This window comes from Hakea prostrata, chromosome 2 (assembly GCF_041222555.1).
Source record: "Hakea prostrata isolate BN-2017 chromosome 2, UWA_Hpros_2, whole genome shotgun sequence".
Classification (NCBI taxonomy): Eukaryota; Viridiplantae; Streptophyta; class Magnoliopsida; order Proteales; family Proteaceae; genus Hakea; species Hakea prostrata.
In genome coordinates this window covers 48,364,615-48,384,779 of record NC_142601.1, presented here as the reverse complement: position 1 = coordinate 48,384,779, position 20,165 = coordinate 48,364,615, and the positions used below count along the sequence as shown (strand labels likewise).

Sequence of the window (20,165 nt, the reverse complement as noted above, 5' to 3'; positions counted from 1 at the left end):
TTTTTATTGGGTGCAAGGTGATTCATCAAGTTCATCATCAAGTTAATAACTGGCTAAGTTAACAAAACATTTACCCCCGTTTAGTGTCACTGGTGTAATAAATTTAGCTATTACCAAGCCTTTTGATGCTTCTACTGTAACCTAATATTTCATATCCTATTTCTATCTGGGTGAGGTCTCTTAACTCTGAAACTGAAAAGAGGTTGTTATCAAATATTCACAGCTACAGGAACATTAGATGTGTGGACCCCTTGGAGCTCTCTCATTGTAAGCATATCATGCCAGGAATAAATAAAGCCCATCACCAGCTTTTGGCTCTCTTAGCAAGTTGAGGTCTGAGTAAACCATGTGAACACCAATGGGCAAATGTGCATGAAACGATTGACTGGGAAAGCTTCCGGTTATGTGCTTTTGGAGATTCATGGTAGATGGTAGACATGAATAAACTGTCTGACTGTGCCTCATGTCCAGGTTATATTGAACGCTATTCATAAGCGAAAAGAAATTAAGTATAAATTAAGCATCGGCTATGAAGTGCAAGGGAAGTATCAGTTGCCCCAAAAATTAAAGACATAAAGAGCTCTAAATGGATTGGATTCTTAGGTACAGGTTACTGCTAATCTAAATGATCACAAGGAAACTGAAATGAAACAATGTGAATGGGTTACTAAGGGGATGCCATGGAAGCCCCACACTGAGGCCATACTGGAGTGCCGGTAGGGAAAGACAAAAAAGACTGTGGCAGTAAAGTACAAAATGGATTCGAATTTCGAGTAACTGAGATAATACTCAACTGGGTTCTCATTCTTTTCACTTGTCTGAGAGGACTAAAGTAGAGTTTGGTAGGGAAAAGGTGTCTTCTGTTTGAATACTGGTTAACAACTTGATGCCAAGTGTCTAATTTAAGACGACGTTTTCTCATGCCTAGGAAAGAAGTAATTCTTTTCAATCGGACCCACCATGCATGATGACTATCCTGGAATCGAGGATGACCTACTTTAAATCTTTAAATTCACAAATGGAAGATTTATACCTGTTTGGTTGTACATGTGAATCTTTAAATTCATGAAATTTAGGGATTCATCTCTTTACATTGAAAATGTGAATATATAGATTTATAAGTGGATTTCAACGCTACTATAAAAGCTCTAAACATTTGAACTATAACTCTATAGATGTTTTTTCAAGATGAATTTAGGGCCTTGTTGGTTACATGAGTCTAAAGATTTCAAATATCTAGAGATTTCAAATCCATGGAGTTATAATTTATAAAATTAGAAGTTTGGTTGTGGAATGAAATCTGTGGATTCATCCTAAAAAACTATTTGATCGACGTGATTTTTGTGAATATGCAAATGTATAGGTTTTTTGAAATCTCTAGATTTCACCCCTTACCCATAAATCTACAAATTCACGTTTTTAGTGTAAAAGGTGAATCTCTAGACTTCATGAATCTATAGATTTTTACAACCAAACGGGTATAATTCTCAGATTCATGAATCTAGAGACTTGAAATCTCTAGATTCATGTAACCAAACAGGCCCTTACAAATTTCATTTCAAATATTCAGGCTAGTTAAACAATTAATTTTATGAACCATAACTCCATAAATTTCAAATTTCTAGATTTTTGAAATCTCCAGACTCAAGTAACCAAACATGCCCTTAACCATTCGACTTCAAGTCTGTCGTAGAAAGACTGAAATGTTAATTTGGGGTCAAGGAACTCATGAATCTCATAACGGTTAAGCTTACAGTAGCCATGAACCCTTCAAACCCAGACTCCTATCCAATCTGTAAGCTTCTTTATAATATCCTGTCCTTAATTGAACTACTTCACATCCATACAGTTGAACAAAGAGAAAACTAGTTAAAACCTTAGACTCCCACCTATACGCTTCTTAATTTATACTTTCCTCTCCTTGGAACACTGCTTCACTTTCTTTCCAGTTAAATAAAGAGGAAAACAACTTAAAATCCTTATACACATCTGTAAGAGCTTCTTCAGACTGTCTCTCCTTGGAACTACTTCATTTACATTCAGTAAATCAAAGAGGAAAACTAGTTAAGGCACTTGTATGCAATATCAAGCCTTCAATCTGAAAGTATGGCTTCATCTGGTAGCTTAGAAAGATCGAGCTCTAGTTCAAGCTCCATCTTTGACCACCCACCAGAGTGGTTGCTATCAATACTGGAGGAGGGCAACCTACGAGAAAGACTACTTGGGTCTCAAATAAATCCAAGAATACATAAGGTTCCATCAATTCTTCGCGATATTGTAACACACGCAGATTCTTTTGATCCTATGGTGGTCTCTTTCGGTCCTTATCACCATGGCAAGGGAAAACTTGCAACGATAGAGAACCTCAAGCCCATAATAGCAAAACAGCTTGTCTCAGGGACAGACCAGCAAGATTACTTCCAATTCGTTCGAGTAGCCCGTGATGCAAGAGAGTATTATGATACGGAATCCACAAATCAATTCAGCGATGAAGAATTCAGGCGTATGATGTTCCTTGATGGTTGTCTTCTTCTCTATTCCCTTGATTGTATACTGAAAGGAAGCCTCACTGAAAATTCTAAGATCAAGAACAACCAAATGGCTTTTATCGCAAGAGACATTCTTTTGCTTGAGAATCAACTCCCCTATATAGTTCTCCAGACTTTGATGAGCTTCAATATTCCAAGGGATAAAGAAAAAAATATAGTCATCGAATTCATCGAAAGAAGCTATCCCTCATCACTGGTACTGGAGGATGATGAAGATCAACCCCCTCATCTCCTTCACCTTCTTCGAAAAGCGCTTGTGGGTAAAGCACCCCATCATGACTCAGACACCTCAGATGAAATAAATGATTGGCATACATTCCGGTCGGTCTCCGAGCTTAAGGCTGGTGGAATAGAATGCAAGAGAAGTAGTTCTACATTCTTGAAAGATGTTAGTTTCAATCGTAAGCGCTTTCACGGAGATCTATCTCTTCCTCAAATTGTTGTTGATGACAATACCAAGTCTATGCTTTTGAATTTAGTTGCCTATGAAGCATGCCATGATTTTCTCAATGACTATGCTGTCTCCTCTTATATATGCTTCATGGATGCACTCATCGATCAAGCTGAAGATGTGAAGCTGTTGAGATCAAAGGGAATAGTTCTTAACTTACTTGGAAATGATGAGAAGGTAGCTGATCTCTTCAATGATTTGGCCACCAATTTGGTTCCAAACCCAAATGAGTATCGCGAAGTTAAGGGAAACATTGAGAAATATTACAAGAAAAAGAGTGTCATTTGGATAACAGAAATGCTGGAAACTCATTTCAAAAGCCCATGGACTGCTATTGGTTTCCTTGTTGCTCTGGTTATTATTCTTCTCACCATTATTCAGTCCTATTTTTCAATCTTCCCTAGAGGTGGTGGTGGTGGAGAGCAACGTCCAAAAGCTGGAAAGAAATTTCCTTTCAACAACTAGTCATTATATTTGAAAGTATTGAGATGTTTTTTTCTTTATTATTATTGTTATTTTATTACTTTATGTTGGATTGTCAACCTATGGTAAGCTTTCCTTATTGTAGCATCAACTCTGTGTTCTTTATACAAATCATGTATGGCTGCACAATAGATTTATATATTTCAATCATTTTTATCTTTCTATACAAAGATATTTTGATTTAATTCCAAATGTTCGTTTTCCTTGATGTGGAAATCTTTAGTATTCAATACTGGGAATACCTGCATATCATGTTGATTAGATTTTCATTGAGTTTTCCGCAAAATTAATGCAGTCGTCCAACATGAGATAGATTCATCTCTTTTCAAAAATGAGAGATCGAGGTTTTACATATTCTAATGCAATCAAATGACCCATTTACTCATTGGAATTCATTTTTATGCCTTACTCCTCTTTGCAATGTCATAGTGAGATTTGGGGTTTTCTACTTTGGGTTTTGGCCGGGTGACAGCTTGTAATACCTTTTTCTTTAGTGTTTATAAGAGATCTCCATTTTAATTTTCTTCCATGCATAGTGACGGTACTGTTTACTTCGAGGGGATATTTTTAGATAGGTCCTCACAATGAATCCTCTGTCCTCCTGTGTCCCTCATGTAATTGAACATTGAAGGAAAAGTTTACCCAAAAAAAAAAAAAAAAAAAAAAAAAACTGAAGGAAAAGGTGATCTTGAGATGCTTCAGCTGCGAAGGACCTATTTCATTGTTTCTACATCCTTTTTGTTGCAGGACCTCTTAAAACGGAGGGTTTTTTTATACAATTACTTCTACAAGAAGTTGATAACTTTTTCGGGGCTAATGACAGGTGCCATAGTTGCAGCCAGAAAGTATGCTCTTTGTCTTGGCTTTCCTTATGGGCTGAAGCCACTGCAAATTCACTAGGAGACCTAATTTTACTTGAAAATTATCTGCAATTGCAGTTTGTATAAAAAAGAATATTTTCCCTTAATTTCAGACCTCTTTCTAACCTAGATGAACCCTAAAATCCTATCCAAGTCAACTCTAGACCTACCTGTACTAAGAACTAAGAGTTGGGAACCTAATCAACCTAGCTGGTGGATTGCTTGAGTGTTTTGAGTACAATACAGCTTCTAGCTGAACCCTAAAACCCTATTCAAGTCAACCCTAGACCTACCTGTACCTAGAACCAAGGAACGAAAGTTCGTTCGTTTTGCCCGATTCGCTGGGCGGCAAACCGGGCGAAACTAGTGAATTTCGGCGAAATATAGCCGAAATTCGCCATAAAAAAAATCCTTTATTATATATTATATATATAATACACCCACACGTTAACATCAATCTTTATGTAAAATTTTAAAAATATAAAATAATATTAGTCTGACTTTTTTTCTCGCAAATCATTAATGCAAATTTTGAAAAAACAACAAAAACACTTCAATGAGTCACATCATGTATTTGCAAACTGCAAAACATCGATTGAAAATTTAAAAAAATAATAAAATATTGAACTTGTGAAATCAATATACTAATGTTTATGTTTTGCTTTTTTTGTTTTTTATAATCTTGTGGTTTAACAACAGCCACGTGTGGTTCAAATATCAAATAGCACTCAAACACAAATTAAAAAACACGGAAAATGGCGAGAAATACCGATATTTTGCCGGTTCGGCGAGAAATCGCAGCGAAATCTCGGCGATATATTGAAAATATCTTTTCGCCCTTGGTATCCTTTCGCCAGGGGGCGAAACCACCGAATTTCGGCAAAATTTCACCGAAATTTGGAGAAATTAAGTTCTATGCCTAGAACTAAGAGTTGGGAACCTAATCAGACATAGCCGGGGGATTGCTTGAGTGTTTTGAGTACAATACAGCTTCTAGCTGAACCCTAAAACCCTACTCAAGTCAACCCTAGACCTACCTGTACCTAGAACGAAGAGTTTGGAATCTAATCAGACCTAGCCGGGGGGGGGGGGGGGGGGGGGTTTCCTTGAGTGTTTTGAGTACAATACTGCTTCTGTCCTTGAATTTCAGACTTGAACAGCAAGGTTTTAAGTCCTTCTGTCCTTTGAGGTCAAACAGTAAAAAACTAAACCCTATTTTATCTGCTACTTCTTAGAAAAGATCCTACATCAAAAGGCCACAAAAGTGAAGTTATTCAATAAGAAAAGTAAGATAAGAATAGGGTTTGGAGCCTGTTAAATCACCAATTAAATTTCAGTTTGTGAATCCAAATCCATAACAGTGACTAGCAGAATTTGTCTTCAACCAAAACAAAAAGCATAATTTCTCCTTGCCTTCAAGGTTTTTCAGCCATGCCATAGTTTATTTCAATGAACGAAAGTTCGTTCATCTCGCCCGGTTCGTTGCCTAGCAAATCGAGCGAAATGACAAAATATTGCTAAGATTTCGGCGATATTTCGCCTCCCCATTTGGAAAATTTCGCCCCCAGTTTTGGGTATTTTTGGTCAATAATTTTGGTAAATTTGATGCCTATCCTAATTTAATGCAAATATGTGATAAATTTGAATTATTTCTTATAAATTCTTCCATTTAAATTCTCCTACCTAGTCATATTTAGCATATTACCTTATGAGGCCTACATCATTCGGACATAATTGGAATGATTATCCATTCACTTTGAAGATTCTATTACAAAATTCATTCATAATTTAAATTGTTTCCATAAATTATTTCATGTATATATTCTTCCCTCACCACATTTGGCATGTTGACTTTTGATGACTAAATCACTAGAATATAGTTAGTAAGATTGCTCATTAATCTTTTGCTATAAAATGTCTTCCTATCTATAAATTATTCTATGTAGATTCTCCTTCTAATTACATTTAACACATTAACTTTTGAGTCTTGAGTAATTGGGATAGAATTGCGAGAGAAATCGCTTAAAAAGTACAAGAAATAACATAAAAATCGCAAAAAAAAAAAAAAAAAAAAAAGAGAAGAAGAAGATATTTTTCGATATATCGCAAGAAATGTCGCCGAAATTCGGTGAAAAATTGTTTCATGGTTTATTTTACTCTATTTGGCAAATGTTACATCATTGAGAGACCAAAATTTTTTTTAAAAAAAATCACAATTATTTAGGTCCTACATTACAGACTGTTAGAAAAGGATAGTTGAATAGATAAAGAGAGAAGAAGAAAGAAATGTTGAAGGAGGAGAAATAGCGAGAGTCGTGAGGGGAGAGAGGGAGAGTGCGTGAGAGAGAGAGAGAGAGAGAGAGAGAGAGAGAGAGAGAGAGAGAGAGAGAGAGAGAGAGAGAGAGAGAGAGAGAGAGAGAGAGAGAGAGAGGGGGGGGGGGGGGGGGGGGGGGGGGGGGGGGGGGGGGGGGGGGGGGGGGGGGGGGGGGGGGGGGGGGGGGGGGGGGGGGGGGGGGGGGGGGGGGGGAGAATTCACAAAAAACAACAGGAGTGTACAAGGCTTTATATAGAAATAGAGTTCTTCCCTCAGTGTTCTAAGACTTTGGTACTGTGGTTCTAAGACCCTTGAGTTACAGTGTTTTGGTTTACATGAATGTAGGTGTTATATATTACATAAAATATTGACTAGGGTTTTGTACCAATCAGTATCAAACTCTTCTTTAGGTTGACTAGAGTCTTTGTGAGTACCAATTGTAGAGTTCTTCTTGAATGTAGTAATCGATGTTTGATCAGCTGTGGAACTCATAATAGCAGTGGTACTCTTAGAAGCCTTGAATGTAGTAACTGGTGTTTGATCAGTTTTGGGACTTCTAATAGCGGTGGAACTCTTGGAAACAACCCTAGCCACATAAGCTTGAGATGAAGTGGTAGCTAGGGTATCCCTAATATGCCCCCATAAACTCAAGGGAGGTGAAGTGACCTTGAGGTTGGCCAACAAGGTGTTGAAATGTGTAGTAAATAACGGTTTGGTGAAGATGTCAGCCAGTTGATCCTTAGTAGATAAGAAACAAACATGAAGATATCATTTGGCAACTTTATCATGAACAAAGTGGAAGTCAATCTCCACATGTTTGGTACGAGCATGAAAGCTAGACATGATTTGTAGTGAGATAGGTGGCACCAATATTATCACACCAGAGTACAGGAGCAACACTTAGGAATGTATAAAGCTCGTGAAGTAGAGATTGTAGCCAAGTGATCTTAGCAGCATTAGCAATAGCTCCATATTCAGACTCTATACTGAAGCGAGCAATAGTGGATTGTTTTCGAGAACACCAAGAGATGATGTTGCAATTGGGCCCTGGGAAGATAGCATAACCATTGGTAGACTTATGATCATCTGGGCATCCAACCCAATGAGCATCGGAGAAGGTTGTTAAAGTCATATTACAAGATTTCTTGATGACTATGCCATGAGAGAGTGTACCCTTTAAGTACCACAAAATCCTTTTGACAGCAGACCAATGATCAAGAGTTGGACTTTGCATAAACTGATGGATTTTGTTAACTACAAACTATATGTCAGGACGAGTCATAGTAGCATAATGTAGGGCCCCCACAATACTTCTGTACAATGTAGGATTGGCCATGAGCTCCCCCGAAAATTTGCTCAACTGGGTAGAGGGAGAAAGAGGATTGGTAATAGGCTTGCAATCACTCATGTTGGCCCTGTAAAAAAGGTTAGTAATATATTGTTGTTAACAAAGGTGAAGACCATTAGGGAATAAAGATACAGACATTCCAAGAAAATAATGTAAGGACCAATCTTTGACAGCAAAGACAGAGGAAATAACAGTCATAAATTTTGATAGTAACACTTCAGAACTGCCATGACATCATTGTCATCCATATAAATTAAGCTAAAAAGTGTACCAGAAATACCATGATAAATGAAAAGAGAAGTTGTCAGTTTTAGATCCAACAAAACCAAATTTCAGTAAGAAGGAACTAAGACAATCAAACCAAGCTCGAGAGGCCTGTTTGAGACCATAAAGAGATCTATGAAGTCGACAAACATAGTCAGGATGAAGAGTGTTAGCAAACCCTGGTGGTTGTTTCATGTAGACTATTTCATTCAGAAAGCCATGGAGGAAGGCATTTTTTATGTCAAGTTGGCGAATAGGCCAAGAGTAGGAGATAGCTAGAGATAAAACCAGGCGGATAGTGGTGGGTTTGACAATAAGGCTAAAAGTTTCATTGTAGTCAAGACCCTCTTGTTGATTGAACCCTTTGGCCATTAAGCGGACTTTGTATCTTTCAATAGAACCATCGGCCTTCCTTTTAATTTGAAACACCCACTTGCAACCCATAACATTTGTCTGAGGAGGAGGAGGAGGGAGTAGAGACCAAGTGCCATTCTTTATTAGGGCATTAAATTCATGATCCATTGCCATTCACCAGGGAGGGTATTTGTTGGTAGTAGTGAAAGATGTGAAACCCAGCCCTAACTTTGACCCGGAAACCCTGTTGTTTGTAGGTCCGACAACCCGAAGTAAAGCAAGAAGTCAACTTTGGGCCATTTCAGTTGAAGACTTGGTGACTGGCTTTGAATCCATGAGTGTTGATGTCAGTGTTCCATTTATGGAAACTGCATCCTGATGAAGATCAAATTAGTTGATAAACTTGGAGTGCTCTCTGTCTTGGTTCGAAGGCATTTCTACCTACTAGGTAAGTCACTTGGTGTGTGTGCAAAACCCCTTTATGTTTGGATTTGATCTGAGCCTTCATTTCCCTGTTTTGGACTTGCTGTCCTGATTGGTTGACTGGACTAGTCGACCAATCCAATCGACCAATGGGTTCTATTTTGTTAATTAGGTATTTGCTTGCTCTATTTAAGTCCAATCTCGAGTCTACTTCTTATTTTTTGCCTCCAAACTCTTTGGAACGTACCAGAGCCCTCTGCAAGTCATCTCCCTTGCATCCTTGGTGATCATCTTGACGGATCTTCGTCAAAAATCGTGCTTTTACACAAAAAGGTATGTGATCATCATCTTCTGTGTTTCATCTTTGATTCTTCATTACTTTTCTTTCCTTTTCTGATTGAGGACAGTAGTAGTGATGTTGTATCTCTGTTGCAACCATCACTATACTCTTTTCCCTCTCTTTTCCTAAGGATCTAAAGCTTGGTGGATGATCTTCATCAAGATCATCACTCGCTTTTGAAGAAAAACTTGTATTCATTTTCTTTCCTTATTTAGATTAATGTTTTTCAGTCTTAGATCTAATTTTCTTGAAGATCTATGCATGTTATTCATGATTCCTTTGTCACAATCAGTTATCCATCATCCTATTGTTCTTGTCCATGATTTTTACTATGAATTCTTCAAGAACCATGATTGATCTAATTATGGTAACTTTTTGTTTCCTAATTTGTAACTTGAAGACTTGATTTGATTAGTGTTTTGAAGTCCTCTATATACTAGTATGCTGCCATTGTAGTTTACCCCTTGTTTAGTACCCTTTTGAACCACCAAATTCGGTTTCATATTCTAAAAACTCTGATTTTTGAAGGCCACTGTCTCTGTTGGTCGACTCATTGGTCGACTGAGGAAGTAGACCAAGTCGATCGACCAATGAGTACAGTAACCTCATATTTGGTTTGTTTTGGATGTTTTGATATCTTTCCTAATATGTTATATACACTTGTTTAGGACTTTCTTCCCAAGTTTAGTCAAGGTCTTACTTGATTCCCTAAGATTCCTTTGCGAGTTATATAAGGTAAGGATGGTTATTTCCTTAACTACATAGATTGCATATTTTAGTTTCTATATTTGAATCTTGTTAGTTTATTTCCTTAATTAGAATCTTACAATGATATACTACTGTTGCATAGTCTTGATTTCAATAGCATTACTTGTTTATGTTAACTTGATTCATGTATGATTTACTTACTAATTATATGCGAGTTATATATTATTATTGATTTCTTTCCATATATGAAGTTACCATATATGTGATGTTATGGAATTATGCTTGTGTGTGTTTAAGTATGGTTTGGAAAGGAGAGGTGTCCTTTTGACACTTCTGTCCTTGGACTACTACGGGAATATTATGGGATGTTTTCGGAGATGCCCTCTGGACACCTTCCTAAACTGTTGGATGACATATTTAGGACTGTCTAGTAGTGTTTGGCTAGGATGTCCTGTTATGTCAGACCCTAATCGGAGGGGTATTGAGACCGAATGACCCGTGGTAGCAATGGGGATTCATGGGCGCTCAAGACCGGTAACCAATCCGTGAGAGGACAGGAATCATATTGTGGGGACCATTTATCAGTAGGGTTGCATATAGATAGACTTGGGCTCATGGGCACTCAAGACCGGTAACCAACCCATGAGAGGACGTGAGAGCTTCCCGTTTACCATATGTGAATGACCTATAGGGTTGATGAGTCCGTAGTCAGGGACTATGAGGACTTTAGTGTAAAGGATACCAGAAAGGATCGCCAGGGGCGAGGAATGGACGTATCTGGATCTGACTTGATGTAACTGAGTAGAAGACTTGCATTTGGCTAGGCTTTGACCTTGACATGCGCCGGTACTTAGACCAATGGTGATGTGAGAGAGTGGTCATGACCTATACCCCCAGCCATGGAATGTCTCGAGGGATGCCGGACCCACTACCAAAAGGCGTTGTGTGATGAGACCTTCCTAAAGAAGTACGATGCTATGACTTAAAGCATGTCTGCCAATAAATACCAGCATACATAGAGTTAGTATCATATTGCATCATGTGTTTCATATCATATAGCATTTTACTTTGCTTTGAAATTCTGCCATTTGTGTTGTTATGGATTAACTGCCTTACTGAGTTTCTTTGAAACTCATTCCTTTTGTACAATGTTTTGTTAGATTTCTCTACAGGTTCTGAGTATCATGACTGCACGTATGAAGAAGCACATGGAGAAGAGGCATATCTCCAGGAAGGTGATTGTGTCACACCCCACCCATCCGGTTTTCAGATACGCCCGAATACCTGTGGGGCGATACTCTCCGCAGGATCTCGGTTCGCGGCCAATCCATAACAACAATATTATATAGCATACTCCAAGAGCAAGAATATAAAAGAAAGTAAATCTAAGGTTATTACAGGGAGTCTCAAAGTCAAACGACGCTCTAAAACGGAAAAAGGAGGAAACAACCTAAACCCAACCCAAGTAAAAGAAACTCCAAGCCTCAGAATGGTTGGACTCCAAAAGCACAATCTGCACAAGTCCATATCCCATCATGCATCTTCGTATTCTCGCTAGCCAGTCCCACATGGACTCTCCGCGCGACTCTCCAAGTAATACGAGTCGTCACAACCTGCCGAGTCTAAAGAAAAGACAATATTCACGGAGGATGAGTTCCACGGAACTCGGTGAGTCTAACATATCATACATCATGCATTCATCATGTACACACACACTATCAGCATACCGGTCGATGAATAAAAGAATGAATATGAAGATATGATTATAACTTCTACCATGCAGTCTCTCGGTGACACACTTTAAGATAACACACCAGCCTCCTCTGGGTAGTCTCATCACTCACCCTCCGGCACTTGCCCGTCTGTTGGGTTCCTGTGTTGGGTCTGTCACATCAACCATGGTGGGATTAGGTCAACACTCTCTCTCATCACTATTGGCCGGACGGCGCGTGTCAAGGTTTACCCTAGCCCAATGCAAAGTCACTATGTCTCGTGCTACATGTGATCCGGATACCTTTCCTCATGCCTAAGCGCCCTTTTGGTCCGTATTGTTCTCACCTATGAATGGAATCCTCAACGGGAGGCATCTATTGGATCTCATTCCTTAACCCTGTGGTCATCTACATATGCTAGGGTGGATGCCGTCATGTCCCCTCACGCCGCCTACCGCCTTCTTTTGGGCGATCACGAGGTCCGTTCTAACACATGTCACTATACCACCGCATGATACCGTGGGTCCGTTTGATGCACACGGACCCCATCCACCGATATCACGGGTCACTCGGCTTCAATACCCCTGCCGAAAGGGTAGTAGCACTCACGGGGTTCTTAACCACATGCATCTAGACAACCACACCGACTATGAAAAGTGCTCTGGACATCAGAGGACAGTGTCCCATACCACAGCCGCTGATAACCAAGCTAGGAATACCATATAGGTAAACCCCATTTCACCGTCACATACATTCATATGCATCAATCAAGTGAAGTAACCAATCACATAATCACATATGATTTACCTTTAATCATTCAATCATAAATACAGTATGATACGTAGGATTATCGAGATTATAGAAGGTAACAGAAGTTATCATGCAATACCACATTATTCACAGTCCAAATACATAATGATATTACATAATATATGCGATGTTATCCTCACCTGTTAATCGAGAATTCACGCGCAGAGTCCCACAAAATTAACGAATGCCCAAGACACAATTAACCTAGCAAATAAACAAGCCAAATTAGATTTAATTCGGGATTCAATTTGAACACAGATCAAATGTGGGTTAACCGGGTCTTAATTCCAATTCAACAAGGCGGGTCAACTCAGTTCCAAATCGACCCGGTTAACTCGGCGGGCAGCTCACCGAGTCAACTCGGTCAAAAATGCTCGGTTTCGCACGAGGTTCAAAGTAGACGTGCGCAACGGCCTTGCGAATCTTTCTCGGAGTCAGAAAATTATTTCCTCAACCTAAGCCCTCCAATATCACATTTAAATGAAGTTACCCATCAAAAACCTCATGAAATTTGGCCAAAATTAGGTATGTTGAAGCAGACTTACCTCTCTACGCGATCATACCTCCAAATCGCGATTCCGCACTATCAAACTACACAAACTCTTCCTCCCCAAGCTTCTTCTCCTCTTCTCTCTCCTCTCCCACGAGCTCTCTCCCTTTAGAAAACCAAAAATCCCGAATTTGGGTGATTGGGGTGGTTAAAAAGCTTTTAGGAGGTGAAATGACCATTTTGCCCTTCACTGAAAAAGGACCGGTCAGATAATTTATCTGACCGCCTCCATCCAACTGCCCCCATATCTTCTTCATCCGAAGGCCGATCGCGATGAGCTTCGGAGGGTAGGTACCTTACACAATTACCAACTCAATGGTATATTTTATTTGAGATTTGAAGTCCTCTTGCATAGCTTTTTGGGTACACCAAAATGTCACTTTAATGCCTTAAGGAGTAATTTTCTCTCTCCTGGTGAAGTCAAACAAAGTGCCTGGGTCTTCATCACTGTCATTCAAGTCTATAAGATCAATTTCTGAACTTTTGGGCTCAACTTGGATGGTCAAGAGTTGACATCATCCTGAACTTCGGGTACACATACCTGAAATGCCGAGTTATTAGGTTAGGATTTTTAGGGATCTCACAGATTGTGGTTACGAAAATTACACTGAATATTCCGTGGGTGGTTATGCTGCGTACAATGCTTAGTCCGACCATAGAGTGAAAGCACCCTTGCGCCATTTTTGAGATTTATACTTATAGAGATGTTGTCTATAAGATTGAGAACGATTTAGTTACTTATTGTACCTGCTATTGGGATTAGTTTTCATTCTTTTTCCTTTCCTTTTAGTACTACTTTCCGCTGGTTGTAGAGTGGGATTCCGCCTCACTTTACTTATTGATTTGGACATTCTGGTTGTCTTTCATACTCTGATGATATATGATTTAATCTTTCCTTATTTGGATCTTTGTTTATCTTTTGCACATTGATTAGTATTGTTCATGATTATGTTATTGTCTATGTGGGAGGTTGATTACCTCGATACTTGATCTTCGGGGCTGTGGATCACACACTCGGGTATGCCAGGTAGGGTACCGGTTGGGTGGATGTGACAGAGAGAGGTAGGTTCAAGTTGGATATCATCAGAGATGGATGTATGTAGGGCTCTAGGTGGATGGTGGGCTTTGGAGCGAGTTACCATCGGATGAGTGTTAAGAGAAGAGGTTGGAGGAGGTGGGGAAGGAGATGGGTGGCGAGGATCATATGGGAGATCAATAACTAGATCCAAAGAAGGAGAAGATGATAAGGATGAGGTGGAGGTGTGGGGCCTAGGGGAAGATTCGGGTGTGAGTTGGGGAGGGGAGGGGATTTGGCGAGGGGTGGGGATGGGGGTGGTGGGCCCATAGGTGGAGGAGATGGAATAGGGGAAGGGAGTACAGGAGGGGGACCAAGCAGTGAAGGTAAATGTGGTTGAGATGGATGGGTAACCTCAGTGCGTGATTGATGGTGAAAGGGAAATTGTTTTTCATAAAAAATAACGTGGTGGGAAATTAAGAGTTTACTTGTTTAAGAATTGAAGTAATGATAGCCACGATGACGAGGATATCCAAGAAAGATATGCATGCTAGAGCAAAACTCTAGCTTGTGTTTGTTGTAAGGGCGAAGGTAAGGATAGCATGCACAACAAAAAAACTCTTAAGGAGGCATAGTCTGAATGGACGTTGAAGAATTTGTAGTGTGGTGAAAAATTGCCAAAAGCAGGGGTAGGAATCCTATTTATAAGAAATACTACAGTTTCAAAAGTATAGTTCTAAATCTTTCTAGAGCAAGAAGAATAAGCTAACAAGGTAAGGCCAGTTTCAACAATATGGCAATGACGGCGCTCGACAATCCCATTTTGCTCATGAATGTGAGGACAAGGGAGGCGATGATCAATCCCACAAAAAGTGAGAAAGGTAGACACATGCATGCGATATTCGCCACCCTAATCACTCTGAAATTGTTTAATCCGCCTTGAAAATAAATTTTCAAAAAGTAATTTAAACCATTGAAGAATCCCAACAACCTTAGATTTCAAATGCAGAGGATACGACCAAGTGTATTTGCTAAAGGCAACCACAAAAATAACATAGTATCAAAAACTATCAATAGAAGCAATACGAGAGGGTCCTCTCACATCTAAATAAATCAAATCCAAAGGGGCTTTAGAAATTGAAGTAGAAGAGGAGAAGAGGAGTTTATGACTCTTTTCTTTTTGACAAGCATCACACAAAAAATGAATTTTCTCAGAAGTAATAGGTAATTTAAATTGAGAAACAAAACAATGGAATATTTTAAAAGCAGGATGGCCAAGTCTGGAGTGCCCTTGGGAGACAGAAGCGCGTTCACCAATGAAAGCTTGTGGATGAAAGTTGCCCATGGGCATATGGTAAAGCCCATTCCTAATGGTTCCCTAGAGAAGACAAGTCCCTGTTGCTCGATCCTTCACATAAAACATGTCAGGATGAAACTCAAATATAGCATTATTGTCACGAGTAAACTTGGAAACAGATAAAATGTTCTTTTGAATGGAGGGAACATGAAGAACTTTATTGAGAAAAATAGGAGAATGCTGGGAAGGGAGAGAAAGAGTACCAGTGTGAGTAATTGGCGAGCCTGTGTTGTTACCTACCAAAATCTTATCCGAACCAATGTAAGGTTGAGCTTGTTGAAGATTGTCAAGGGCATTGGTGATATGATGTGTAGCCCCAGAGTCAGGATACAAAGTGTTGTTTGTATATGGTCCTCCAAAGAGTTCGAAAACATGCACAGAGGGGGGGGGGGGAGCATTGGTTGTACCTTGAATAGCATGATTGTAGGGTTGATAACAATCATGAGCTTTATGGCTATGACGATTACAAATTTGGCTAGTAATGAGAGAGGGGTGTTGTTGTTTGTAACCATCAGTAGAGGGTGGAGTGGCAAGAAGTGGCGGATGATACCTAGAAGAATGTCCACGAAAAACTCTGCCCTGAGTCATAGGCTAAGTCATCATTGAGATGATTTTCGTGAGTGAGTAATATTCCTTTTAACTCAACAAAAGTGACAGGGATGCCACTAGTTGTAATAGAAGTAACAAATGCCGAATAATCAGGGCCAATCCATTGAGAACATGAAGACAAATATCATCATCTAAAATAGTCTTACTAGTAGCATGCTTAATACGAAGAAGATAATCATGAATGTACTATTACCACATTTCATGTTTTGTAACTAAAGCCAAAGTTGCATAATCTTTGCTGTAGAGAGTGTGGCATGGGTAGATTCAAGATGAAGTCCGACTGCTCTGGTGGTAGAACATCCAACAATTTGAGCATGAACGGATCCTGTGAGTGAGGCAATAAGCCAACACATGAGAACTTGGTCTTGACAAATCCATGAATTGTAGGCAGGATCGGTTTGCATATAGGAATGGAGTCTTCTTCAATGACTATGGTTGTAGGAGGATAGATGGAGGAGCTATCCACAAGAGGAAATAAGTCATAAGTTTTCAAGAGAGGAACAAGTTGTGACCTCCATAGTAAGTAATTGGTGTCTGTGAGCTTGATGGTAAGCAAATTGTTGAGGGAGGGAAGCAAAGCAGGGGGGAAGAAAAAACCTGGTGCTCTGATGCCATATTAGAAAAATATAGTTGAATAGAGAAAGAGAGAAGAAGAGAGAAACGTTGAAGCAAAGCAGGGGGGAAGAAAAAACCTGGTGCTCTGATGCCATATTAGAAAAATATAGTTGAATAGAGAAAGAGAGAAGAAGAGAGAAACGTTGAAGGAGGAGAGAGAGAGAGAGAGAGAGAGCACATAAAATTATAAGGAGTTAGTACAAGGCTTTATATAGAAATAGAGTCCTTCTTCCTCAGTGTTCTAGGACTCTTATAGTTGTGGTTCTAGAACTCTTGAGTTATAGTGTTTTGATTTATATGAAGGTAGGTTTTTTAGATTACATAAAATATTGACTAGGGTTTTGTCCAATCAATATCAAACTCTTTTTGGGTTGACTAGAGTCTTTATGAGTACCAATAGTAGAGTTCTTCTTGAATATAGTAACCGGAATTTGATCAGCTGTGGGACTTCTAACAGCACTGGAACTCTTGAAAGCCTTGAATATAATTTGGGACTTCTAACAACGGTGGAACTCTTGGAAGCAACCCTAGCCGCATAAGCTTGAGATAAAGTGGCTGCTAGGGTATCCCTAATATAGACCATCAACAAAATAAGGATTTAGGACTTATTTGTATCACTCTCCTATGCTTGGATTGTTAACCACTCAAGTCCCACTACTCACAACTTCTTTTCTCATATGCACTAAACAGTATATCTTTTTCTTGTATTACTTCAAGCCTCTGAATTAAACCTTTGCTCCATCACACTCATTTGCCATGTTGTCCCTAGTTGGCTGCATATCTAGGATTGATGGGTAAAACTGTACTTTGTTTGCTTCCATTAACTATACCTTCTAGAGAATTGATTGGTCTATCAAGATTCAAGCTGTCTTAAGATATTAATCACCACTAATAGAACCTTGTTAATACTCCGATCAAATGCATTGGGACTTTTTCCTTTTTATTTTTACTTTGATGTAACCAGAGCCTTGATAGAACCATTTCATTCACTAGTAGATGACATGCTTTGATCTGCACTTTCCTTGTTTGAAAGTCTGCATAATTCTCTATTATTTTGAGTCTTTTGGCCAACTTAAATTTTCTCCTCAATCATATATTTTGGATTTTGTATAAATTAATAACTTGTGCATTGACTTTCATTTCACCCTGTTAATTTTTATTTAAATTTATTTCACCTAGTTGACATAAGATTTGCTTATATCCTATAACAATGGGGGCTTGTTTCCAAATCATATCTGAATAAGGATTCCTAGTTTGCAGCACGATTAACTATGTTTAGGATTGGTAGCCTTTTTCATCAAGAAAACTCTAAGTTGATGAGATACCCATATTAGAGAAGTGTCAAATTTACAAATTACTGATGCTACCGTGATACTTTTAAATGTCGTCATCCCTTACTCTACCATTAAAAATAAAATTTACAATTCCTGACAAGTGCCATGCATCTTTCAGACAGATGGCTTTTTATTGCCCTACTAAAAAAATTCACTATCCTTGACCAGCTTTTATCTTTATGACAGATGGTTTTAGTGTCCTCACCCATCTATAACCATATGACATAATCAGATGCAAGAGATTCTTCATTGTTATCTAAATAAGCGGCCTAACACTCTACCTGCACCATACTTTGATGTTTGATCCAAATCAAAGCAAAAACTACTAATTGGTTAGGCATCTAGCATAGCACAGAGCCTCTTCTCAACTATGGAATTGTTTAGAACTAAGATGTTTCCTGGAGCGGACAACTTGTTAACAAGAAGTGTGATAACCATTCCATACTCAGAACATCATTATTGTACTGGACTTGCTAGTATTTTCTTAGGCAGATTGCAAAAATTCCTGCAATGTGACAAGTTGGATGAGAGAGGTGGATGGACAAACCTAGGACAAAATTTGACAAGTTCCAAGCCTAGATCATTCCCCATATGTAACCGACAAAACTGCCACTTCATTGTTAACATGGTACAGAGTTGTTTACCTAAAGAATTATGAACTCAAGTGCAAATCTTGTAGTTCAATATAGTGGGTTGGTTGGTGATAGCTAGAGCACAACTTTTGTATCCTCAAATAAAGTTTCATTGTTATTCCCAAATGGAACAACAATCATCATCCTTTTTATATCAATAGGTGATTACATATGCATTGCATTCTGTTTGATGATTTTGCATAAGCCTTAGGCTCACATGAAAAGGAGAACTACGACCTATCAATGATAAACTGCTTGCTAAAGAAAAACATACTGAGTTATAAAAACACGATTCAAATGCGAAAGTTATTCCATGTGGATAACTCTAGAATTTGAGATGTTTACAGATGAATTGGATACCTAGGAACTTTGTACTTGGGATTTAAATTCCGACACATTTGATTCTTGAAGCATAATAACAATATTGGAGGTCAGACCTTATGTGGTTTATGCCTTTACATTCATAGCAAAGAAGAAAAATGAATTTCAAGAAAGCCATGAGACAAACGACGAAACCCTTAATTTCTCCATCTCAGTTTTGGAGACAAAAGATTGGGCAACATTTTCCAAGTTGTCATTTAAAACTTCAATATAATGGCTGCTGTTATCACCTCAGCTTGTTTTGAGGGCACTCTCTATGTTTCCAGTCTCCTAATCTGGAAGCAAGACATCATGCTTAAATAGCATTTAAACAATCAAAAACCAAAGGATATAGAGAGCAATAGAACATTTCAATTCCTGACGATGGGCCTACAATCTCATCTTGAGAGTGTTAATCGAGGATCCAACAAAAGATCATCCATCGTTCAAATATCTTTAAGGGGATATGATGGAGGAGAGATTTGATTACTAGTGCTAGGGTATCTACCAGAAAGGCCCGGGAACCATTGGATATAACAAGCTGCCGCGATATCTTTTTTTATTGCATTGATCATAGCCTTTTTTACTGGTATCATATGGACATGTCTTATCAATTATTTAAAATAAAAATCATGTTGGGTTTGGATGTTTTGTATTTGTGGGCAAAATATGGTTTAGATGATGAGTGAACGGTGGGTCAATACAGTGGGTAAATTATAATATATTGGGATGGTAGGTTCTATATAAGTCTATGTTAAATGAGGAACCCATCGGTATGGGATTGGACACGCATGATAAAACTTTGTGGGTGTGGAGTGGGGGTTTTATTGTTTTTTCCCGGGGCGGTTTTGCCTTCCGTTATCTCTTTGTTTTTTGCTTGTGTTTTCTCTTGGGTGTGCTTCTTCCTCTCTTTAAGGGTATTTATCAAGTATTTGAAATAACATGTAATTTAGAGGTTACTTTTGACAATATTACCTGGAACATGGTTGTTCTAACTTCTAAGTGTTCATTACTAATACTTTCATTTGGCAAATTAGAAACAAAATTTTGCTTAAGTCTTACAGCTGATCCACCAAG

At 38.8% G+C, this 20,165-nt stretch overlaps 1 protein-coding gene across 1 annotated transcript; it reads left to right on the top strand.

Moving 5' to 3' along the window:
• The first annotated feature begins 2,023 nt into the window (after positions 1-2,023).
• On the top strand, positions 2,024-3,526 carry LOC149024590 (UPF0481 protein At3g47200-like). Its single transcript, XM_089142968.1, has one exon. The coding sequence runs from the start codon at positions 2,107-2,109 to the stop codon at positions 3,463-3,465; it is 1,359 nt and encodes a 452-aa protein (XP_088999094.1). The 5' UTR covers positions 2,024-2,106; the 3' UTR covers positions 3,466-3,526.
• Positions 3,527-20,165: the final 16,639 nt, after the last annotated feature.

Bases quoted from the DNA above. Each gene is read 5' to 3' on its own strand.
- LOC149024590 (XM_089142968.1), top strand. From the start codon at position 2,107: ATGGCTTCATCTGGTAGCTTAGAAAGATCGAGCTCTAGTTCAAGCTCC.